The sequence below is a fragment of the Pecten maximus genome, unplaced genomic scaffold (assembly GCF_902652985.1).
Source record: "Pecten maximus unplaced genomic scaffold, xPecMax1.1, whole genome shotgun sequence".
NCBI lineage: Eukaryota > Metazoa > Mollusca > Bivalvia > Pectinida > Pectinidae > Pecten > Pecten maximus.
The window spans coordinates 322,236-333,294 of NW_022979579.1; the positions used below are offsets into that span (position 1 = coordinate 322,236).

The 11,059-nt window shown below is 47.2% G+C and overlaps 1 protein-coding gene across 1 annotated transcript; it reads right to left on the minus strand.

Annotated features, from left to right (window-relative positions):
• Window positions 1-8,685: 8,685 nt before the first annotated feature.
• LOC117318985 lies at window positions 8,686-10,260 on the minus strand. The gene has a single exon (XM_033873898.1). It carries the CDS (start codon window positions 10,258-10,260, stop codon window positions 8,686-8,688), a length of 1,575 nt encoding a protein of 524 aa, XP_033729789.1.
• Window positions 10,261-11,059: the final 799 nt, after the last annotated feature.

Here is an 11,059-nt window from a genome sequence, read left to right on the forward strand (position 1 = left end):
CCTTTACTATGCTGAAACGTTTTTCATCAGAACCTTTTTGTATACTTTACTAACACTGTATTCCTCACTTTTAGCTTCAATATCGGCTGCTTTTGATCTGGATTCAGATGGATAGGCCTTTAGGCTAGCAGACGACAACATCCGTAAGGGGATTATAGTCCCTTCCAGTTATCACCGAGAATACGACACACACACACAGGAATAGGGGACTGATACCCCGGCCGGCACACACACCCAGGGGTAGGGGACTGATACCCCGGCCGGCACACACCCAGGGGTAGGGGACTGATTCTCCGGCCGGCAAAGACACACGCCCAGGGGTAGGGGACTGATACCCCGGCCGGGTACACACACCCGGGAGTAGGGGACTGATTCTTGCCCGGCACACACACACACACCCAGGGGTAGGGGACTGATACCCCGACCGGCACACACACACAACCAGGGGTAGGGGAATGATACCCCGGCCGGCACACACACACCAGGGGTAGAGGACTGATACCCCGACCGGCACACACACATCCAGGGGTAGGGGACTGATACCCCAGCCGGCACACACACCCAGGGTAGGGGACTGATACCCCGGCCGGCACACACACACCCAGGGGTAGGGGACTGATACCCCGGCCGGCCCACACACACCCAGGAGTAGGGGACTAATACCCCGGCCGGCACACACACCCAGGGGTAGGGCACTGATACCCCGGCCGGCACACACACCCAGGGGTAGGAGACTGATATCCCGGCCGGCACACACACACCCAGGAGTAGGGGACTAATACCCCGGCCGGCACACACACCCAGGGGTAGGGCACTGATACCCAGACCGGCACACACACACACCCAGGGGTAGGGCACTGATACCCCGGCCGGCACACACACCTAGGGGTAGGGGACTGATACCCCGGCTGGCACACACACCCAGGGTAGGGGACTGATACCCCGGCCGGCACACACACACACACAGGGGTAAGGGACTGATACCCCGGCCGGCACACACACCCAGGGGTAGGGGACTGATACCCCGGCCGGCACACACACGCAGGGGTAGGGGACTGCTATCCCGGCTGGCACACACACCCAGGGTAGGGGACTGATACCCCAGCCGGCACACACACACACACACACACACACACACCCACACATACATGTATACACTGCCAAGTGAATGCACGTGACTGGATACCGTCAACTGGGTGCCCCTATTTCCAGATAGCCTAGAGAGATAAAATTTTACAAACATACCCAAATTGACATCGCGAATGCTGCTAGCTACTTCGTTTTTTGATTATACAAATATTTGAAAACACGACTGGACACTGCCAACTGATGACTTCCGGTATAAAAACCTTATACACACTGTCAAGTGAATGCCGAAACACATACACACTGTCAAGTGAATGCCGAAACCCATACACACGGGCAAGTGAATGCCGAAACCCATACACACGGGCAAGTGAATGCCGAAACACATACACACTGTCAAGTGAATGCCGAAACCCATACAAACGGTCAAGTGAATGCCGAAACCCATACACACGGTCAAGTGAATGCCGAAACCCATACACACGGTCAAGTGAATGCAGAAACCTATACACACGGGCAAGTGAATGCCGAAACCCATACACACGGACAAGTGAATGCAGAAACCCATACACACGGTCAAGTGAATGCCGAAACCAAAACACACGGTCAAGTGAATGCCGAAACCTCATACACACGGGCAAGTGAATGCCGAATCCCATACACACTGTCAAGTGAATGCCGAATCCCATACACACTGTCAAGTGAATGCCGAAACCCACACACCGGCAAGTGAATGCCGAATCACATACACACTGTCAAGTGAATGCCGAAACCCATACACACGGTCAAGTGAATGCCGAAACACATACACACGGGCAAGTGAATGCCGAAACCCATACACACTGTCAAGTGAATGCCGAAACCAATACACACGGTCAAGTGAATGCCGAAACCCACACACACGGGCAAGTGAATGCCGAATCCCATACACACTGTCAAGTGAATGCCGAATCCCATACACACGGTCAAGTGAATGCCGAAACACATACACACGGGCAAGTGAATGCCGAAATTCATACACACGGTCAAGTGAATGCCGAAACCCATACACACGGTCAAGTGAATGCCGAAACCCATACACACGGTCAAGTGAATGCCGAAACCCATACACACGGGCAAGTGAATGCCGAAACACATACACACGGTCAGGTGAATGCCGAAACCAATACACACGGTCAAGTGAATGCCGAATCCCATACACACTGTCAAGTGAATGCCTAAACCCATACACACGGTCAAGTGAATGCCGAAACCCACACACACAGGCAAGTGAATGCCGAATCCCATACACACGGTCAAGTGAATGCCGAAACTCATACACACGGGCAAGTGAATGCCGAAACCCATACTCACGGTCAAATGAATGCCGGAACCCATACACACGGTCAAATGAATGCCGAAACCCATACACACGGACGACTGATGGCCGAAACCCAAACTCATGGCCGTATCACATCTAGCGACCACTTGTATACAAGATGTAAATGTCCCGTGGTGGCTTTATACAAGATGCATATGTCCCTCGGTTGCTTAATATGAGATTTGTACATCCCGTTGTAGCTTTATACAAGATGTATATGTCCCGTGGTGGCTTTATACCAGATGTATATGTCCCGTGGTGGCTTTATACAAGATGAATATGTCCCATGGTAGCTTTATACAAGATGTATATGTCCCGTGGTGGCTTTATACCAGATGTATATGTCCCAGGTGGCCTAATATAAGATGTATATATCCCGTAGTGGCTTTATACAAGATGTATATGTCCCAGAGTGGCTTAATATAAGATGCATATGTCCCGTCGTTGCTTTATACAAGATGTATATATCCCGTGGTGGCTTTATACAAGGTGTATCTGGCTCGCGATTGCTTAATATGAGATGTATATGTCCCGTGATTGCTTTATACAAGATATAGATGTCCCGGGATGGCTTGCTCCAAGATATAAATGCCCTGTAGTGGCTTAATATGAGATTGATATGTCCCGTGGTGGCTTTATACAAGATGTATATGTGCCATGGTGGCTTAATATAAGATGTTTATGTCCCATGGTGACTTAATATAAGATGAATATGTCCCGTGGTGGCTTATAAATTTATACAAGATGCATATGTCCCACGGTGACTTAATTTAAGATGTATATATCCCTTGGTGGCTTTATACAAAATGAATATGTCCCAGTCTGGCTTAATACAGAATAAATGCATATGTCCAGTGTTTTTTTGTTTTTTTTATATATATATATATATATATATATAAGATGTTTTTGTCCGAGGTGCCCTTATACGAGGTGTTTATGCCCCATGGTGGCATTTTACAGGATGTTAATTTCCGGTAGTGGCTTTATACAAGAGGTATATGTCCTGTGGTGGCTTTATAAAACATCTATATGTCCCATGGTGGCTTAATATAAGATGCATATGTCCCGTTGTTGCTTTATACTGTACAAGATGTTTATGTCCCTTGGTGGATTTGTAGAAGATGTAGATGTCCCGTTGTGGCTTTACAAAAGATATTTACGTCACGTGGTCGCTTTATATAAGATGCATTTGTCCTGTGCGCGCTTTATACAAAATGTATATGGCCCGCGGTTGCTTAATATGATTTCTATATGTCCTGTGATGGCTTTATACCAGATGTATATATCACGTGTTGGCTTTTTATCAGTTGCATATGTCCTGTGGTGGCTTTATACAAGATGTATACGTCATGCGGTGGTTTTGAACAAGACGTATATGTCCCCTTGTGACTTTATATCAGATTTATATGTCCCGTGGTTGTTTTATACAAGATGTATATATGTCTTGTGGTGGCTTTATATATGAGATGTATATGACCCGTGGTGGCTTTATACAAGATGTTTATGTCTTTTGGTTGCTTTATACAAGATGTATATGGCCCGTTGTGGCTTTATACAATATGTATATGTCCCGTTGTGGCTTTATACAAGATGTATATGTCCTTTGGTGGCTTGTTCAAAGATATAAATGTTCCGTAGTGGCTTAATATGTGATTTATATGTCCCGTGGTGGCTTTATACCTGATGTATATGTCCCATGGTGGCTTTATACAAGATGTATATGTCCTGTGTTGGCTTTATACAAGATGTATATGTCCCGTGGTGGCTTTATACAAGATGTATATGTCCCGTGGTGGCTTTATACAAGATGTATATGTCCCGTGGTGGCTTTATACAAGATGTATATGTCCCGTGGTGGCTTTATACAAGATGTATGTGGCCCGTGATGGCTTAATGCAAGATGTATATGTCTCCTGGTGGCTTTATAATAGATGTATATGTCACGTGGTGGCTTTATCTCAGACGCATATGTCCCGTGGTGGCTTTATGCTATATGTATATATCCCGTGGTGGTTTTATACAAGAGGTATATGGCCCGTGGTCGCTTTATACTAGATGTATATGGCCCGTGGTTGCTTAATATGAGATGTATACGTCCCGTGGTTGCTTTATACAAGATGTATATAATTTATCCCCTGGTTGCTTTATATAAGATGCATATGTCACGTGGTGGCTTTATATCAGACGCATATGTCCCGTGGTGGCCTTATAAAAGATGTATGTGGCCTTTGGTTGCTTTATATAACATGTATGAGGCCCGTGGTGACTTAATAAAAGATGTATATGTCCCATAGTGACTTTATACAAAATGTATATGTAACAGAGCACATGATTAATTAAATTTAAATCACTGCCTCCGCTAGGGATCGAACCCGGGACCTCTGGCGTACTAGTCTTACGCTCAACCGATCGAGCCAAAGAGAAGATCTCTCTAGCCGAGCGGTATATTGCGGCTAGTATTTACCAGGGTTACATACTCCCCCTCCAGGAAAGAACTCGTTCTCGAGTTTCCAAGGGTAACAGCGATGCTTTCGCAAGCAGCGATGAGTATCATTCCCGAGTCCCTACATGGGCGCCAATATAACAAAGTCGGATTTTCAGTTGGGAAGGGCCTTGGCAATGGATAATAAACGGCAGGAGCTTCTGTTCACATGTTTACTTGCACATATTGATAAGTACAGGTAGAAAAGTCCCTGCAATCAAGCAAATAGCTTCTGTCAATATATATATACATTCGAAACTAATACGCCCAACTTTACAACAACAGCGCGTAATTTGAAAACAGTTAAAATTACACATACTCAGATTAGACCACATTCAGGTAACGTATTCGGAGTTAAAACTATTAGGATATGATTTTAAAATATAGACAGATACCTGATTCGATACAAGTTAACTTAATTTAGAATTATAAACGTCGGTGGAAGTACCGATCACATGATACACAGTAGATAATGAATAAATAAATAATAATAATTAATAATAACAAGTTCACTACTTACTTGGCATGTGGTGCCCAGGACGTATTTACAAAATGTATGAAAAGTTGGCATAAGAATGACCGTCTTCTCTGACCAATGTACAGAGTGGAACTGGGGAAAGAGCGCCAAAAAGGGATAGAAAGAAAGCAGAAGAAACGCATTGCGCATGTCCTGTCCGTCAGTGGTCAAACCAGTTTATTACAAACATACATCACACGAACATACTCTCCGGACATTCACGAACCACACATATACAACGCACATAACTGACAGCTACCTGTAACACAGCATAGGATACACACTGCGTGACAATCACACGACGAGTACAGAACATTTACCTAACAGCCACAAACACGACGTGGGATACGAACAGCACAAATACAACACAACGAGCAGTTATAAAAGTGATTCAGTTAAAATAACCAAAATTAACAGGGTGCCACATACACCCCCCTGTGCAAGAATGGCGTCCTCGCCATCCCTATAATGGATAATAAGGAACAATCAAATACAAGTATAATGAAACCTGTAATGGAAAGATATTACAAGATATAATATAGTACTTATACAACTAACGGGAAATATGACGTTGTAGAATAAATCAAATAAGACCAATGATAACACATGGTTAAAAACAAATCAGGTTGATGTCTGTATCACTGACAATACAGCCTCCAAAATCCGTTCTGCTCCCGGAGCCAGAATATCGCCAGAGTCCATGGAGCGGAGATAATCCGCCTTCCGCATCCATGACAGATCTGGGGCTGTACCTGCTGTCATCACATAATCACCACTGGTGAACTTCTTAGGTGGTCGACGGACTCTCCCCGAACGTCTCGGAATTGTTGGAGACTCTACTCCGGCTGTATCATCCTCCTCCTGTCCTCCCAGTGCATCAACATCCTCCCTATTGGTCCTATCAATAACGGAGTCTGCATCCTCTTCAGCAGGGACCATTGTCGACTGATGGTCGTTTACAGGCTGCTCAGCTGCTGTATCCGTGGCACCTGCCTGGGCGTCACCAACAGCTGGCATAGAGGGCACTGACACAAAGAGTTCCGTATCGCTGTCATCGGAGTTGGCAATGGAGGAAACTTCCATTGTGTCCTCAGGTTTGGCCTGAGACTCTCTCCGTAGTTCCTTCACACTCCGTCGTGTCAATCTTGGTGCTGGGGTTGGGGTTTTCCGTGGTGTAAGGGTATCATCATTCCTGTCATCAGTATCGGTTGCCAGGGAACCAACGGGAAGGAGAAGGTTTCTGTGTAGAGTACGCTTTCTCCCTCCGCCATCCTCCTTCTGTACAACATAGACAGGCATGTCTGGGTTGGGTTGGTCTAGAACAACATAAATTTCCCCCTCCCACTTGTCCGCAAGCTTATGCTTCCCCTCAAAAGCAACCGTTTTGACCAAGACCCGATCTCCGGCGCGGACAAAGGCTCCACGAATCCGTTCATCGTATCCGGTTTTCTGTCATGCTTTAGCTGCGTTACTCCTGGTGAGGGCAATAGTGTAGGAATCCTTAAGTCGTCTTCGCATCGACTCCACATAGGAGTGTAATGATCCCCTCGAATTGTCCGACTCGATTCCGAAGGCAAGGTCTACAGGTAATCGTGGCTCTCTCCCGTACATGAGATAAAAGGGCGAGTATCCCGTAGACTCGTTCCTCGTGGCGTTATATGCGTGCACTAAGGGTGCAACGTAGGATTTCCAATCCCTCTTCTCCTCCTCTTCAAGGGTTCCGAGCATGCTCAATAATGTGCGGTTAAAGCGCTCGCACTGTCCGTTGCCCTGTGGATGATATGGTGTAGTCTGGGACTGAGAAATACCGGTCATACGGCAAAGCTGCGTCACAAGCTTCCCTTGGAAGGCTCCAGAGTCAGGTAGTCCATACAGACAAGCTCCAGCGGTTGCGTGGTCTGGATAGAGACTAAGGGTGCCCTCTCCCTGGTCGGGGTTTTCCTCCGCAAACATCTGTTACACCTCGCTATCCACTTCTCAACATCCGTAGACATGGAAGGCCAGTAGAAGCGGTCTCTACACAGCGATAACGTTTTGGCAACAGCTAAATGTCCCATGTTGTTGTGGAGGCTCCTCAAGACAACAGGTATAAGTGACGAGGGAAGAACCAACTGCTGTTTTGTCTCCCATCCACGGAGGCTTGTCGATAAAAGGCTCCTCGCTTAACTATGAGAGAATCAAAGTGCCGGTATAACGAGGGATTCCAGGCTGACTTGGGCAATTCCTCTCTCCTGGGCCTAACACCACTCTGGACGTTGTTAATACAGGGTCCCAAAAGTTCATCCTTCCTCTGTGCTGCTCTCATATTCCTGAAACTCAGTTGCTCCAACTCAAGGTCTTCCAGGCATGTAGCATCCATACCGTCCACCGTAGTATCCGCTAAACAAATACTCTCAAAGTGAGGCTGACCATACAACATCTGACACACTGCAGCAACAGAGTCCTTGGAAATGGTGTCCTCCTTGGTATCATGACCACTGGTTCCTGGAGTTGGCAACCGAGACAACGTATCGGCATCTATGTGTGATTTACCTGGTCGATATCGGATGTTGAAGCCATAGGCGGAGAGGGCTGCTAGCCAGCGATGACCCGTGGCGTCAAGTTTCGCGCTCGTCAGAACGTAAGTGAGGGGGTTGTTGTCCGTCACCACAGTGAAGCGATGGTCATACAGGTAGTCCTTAAACTTCTCCGTAATAGCCCATTTCATGGCAAGAAACTCGAGCTTATGAGCTGGGTAGTTTCGCTCCGACCTTGACAATCCCCGGCTGGCATAAGCGATGACATGTTCCCTGTTGTCCTTTTCCTGGTATAACACAGCTCCGAGACCTTTATGACTTGCATCACAGTGAACCTCAAAGGTTTTGGTGTAATCCGGATAGGCTAAAACTGGCGGGAAGGCTAATCTTTCCTTTAATGAAATGAACGCAAGTTCCTGCTCCTCTCCCCAATTCCAACAACCATTGCTGTCCTTCTTCTTTCCGGATTTCTTAGGTGCCGGCATAAGATCTGTTAAAGGCCGGGCTACTTTTGCAAAATTCTTGATGAACTTCCGGTAATATCCGGCAAAACCCAAAAACCGGCGAACATCCTCCGGGCTTGATGGCCGCTCCCAATTAATAATCTTCTCCACTTTACCAGGGTCTGCTTCAATACCGGCTGCTGTCGCTATAAACCCGAGATATCTGACGCGGCTTTGGAAGAATGAGCACTTCTTGGGTGACAGCTTTATCCCATGTTCCCTCAAGCGCTGGAGTACACGCTGAAGTTTCTCCAAGTGCTCCTCAAAGGTTGATGAAAAGATAATGACATCATCAAGATAGATGAAACAGTCCACCATATGTAATTCCCCGAGGCATTGCTCCATAATCGCTGATAGGTGGCCGGGGCGTTAGCGAGACCAAACGGCATCCGGTTATACTCATAAAACCCAAGTGGGCCTAAAGTAAAAGCTGTACGCTCCTTATGGTGCTCCGCAACCTCAACTTGATGGTAGCCACTCTTCATGTCCAACACGGAGAAGAATGATGATCCCGAAAGGGAGTCCAGTATTTCCTCAATCCGTGGGAGAGCGTAGGCATCTTTAATAGTCCTCTGATTAAGTTGGCGATAGTCGATACACATCCGTAAAGACCCATCCTTCTTCCTGGCTAGGACTACACCGGACGCCCAGGGTGAGCATGATCTTCTGATAACTCCGCATGCCAGCAACTGCTGTAAGTGTTCTCTCACTTCCTGGACCATGGCAGGTGGTATTCTCCGATGCCTCTGTTTGAATGGTGTAGGGTCGCTAAGTTCAATCCGATGAGGGAATTCAATAGTATGGCCAAGGTCAAGGTCTCCCGCAGAGAAAACATCTGGAAAATAGGATAACACCTCCTTTCCTCTCCTCAGTAATCCATCATCCAGCTCAACATTAAAGGTCACCTTGTCGAGGTAGTTGTCTGGGGACTCCTCATTCCTATCCTCAGGTATCACTCCATGTAATGGGTGCTGGACTCGTACAGGCTGTAGTTCACAAACTATCCCGCGAGTTGGTACAATAACAGTCCGTGTAGTCAAGTTGGAGACATTTACGGATACAAGTCCATTCTTACCATGATTGTAGGTAAGTATCGTGGGTGCTATATCCATATCATCAGGGATGACAGAAGATGAAGTGGGCTGCATCAAGGCGCAGACATCCGGGTAATAAACCTCCCTGTCCAACTTACACTGTATGTCTATCCTTCCGTTAGGCGGAATAACAATGTTGCTGGACTCTGCACTCCGTGCTACTGCAAGGCAATATCCGTTCCTCTCCAACTTCTTTTCCCGAAGAGAAATGCAACGAAAAGAAGTGTACCATGGCGTCGTCAAAGGAGCATGTTGTAAGTATCTCTCACCATACCATTCCCTACATCTTTCCATAAAATGGGTAAGTACATTTGTTCCGAGTAGAACTGGTACCATCTGGTTAAAATCATAGTCAGGCACAACTAGTAAGAGACATCTGGACTCATCCTCTCTGCGTACCCGGTCTATCTGCAGAGTAACCTCAATATATCCTAAGTAGGGTAGTCGGGCTCCACCAGCTACCTGAATGTCCAAGGATCCCTCCCTAATAGGCTGCAGAGGTATGTGTGTCAGGTTCTTCTCATAAAAACCCTGACTAACACTGGATACTGTAGCCCCGGTGTCTAGCAAGGCTTTCGCAGGCAGTTTGTCGAGAAAAAGGTCTACAACGTTACAGTCCCCAGTTAATCCGGGTAGGTTGTCGGGTTCCTGCCGTCTGGTAACTTCTTGCTTAATGGGGTTTGGCGTCCTCCAGGCTGACATACCTCGACCTATGGGTACCCCCTGCTCATAGGCCGATTGGAGTTTAAATGCTTCCTGGAGTGATCCATGATGACACGGCAACCTATCCGTAAGTGTCCATATTGGCCGCATCTGTAACACTGAGGACCCTGAGGGTTATTTCCAACGGGTTGACTTTCATAGCCCTGGGTCTCCATCATCGGTGTTGGAGGGTAACTAGGCTGACACTTCTCAGGCTGGTAATGTTCCTCGCCCTGGCGGTCAAAACATCTATCAGGCTGAGGCTGAAAGTAATCGGCTCCAGGTTGGTAGGTTTTCTGCCCTTGGTATCCATGGGGTTTACCTCCTCCCTGCTGAAACTGACCTCCCTGCTGAAACTGACCTCCATGGGGGGCACCTGATGGCTGATTGGCTCTTGGACCCTTCTGATTCTTCTTGCCGTCGAAGCGCTTCTTCTCGAATTTATCAAACCTCGCTGACAACTGTAGCATCATGTCTTTCAGCTCCCCTATGTCCGAGTTGGAAGATGTCGATGCTAACGCTGACTTCTCTGAGGACATCATCTTTACCTGGGCTGGCTTGGAAGGTTTGGGCTCCAGTCCCCGGGAATACTCTAGTCTCCGGATAGATTGTCGAAGCTCATCAAAATCCTTAATGGAATCAAACTTGTGTCCAGAAAGGTCCCTAAGGGCTGGCCGAAGTCCTTCGTAGAACACAGTCCTTAGCATGGAATCAATCTTGCTAACCCGTATAGATGCCCGTTCAGCAGCCCTATTCAGAATCTCTTCCAAGCGGAAACCCCAGGCGGAAACTGACTCGT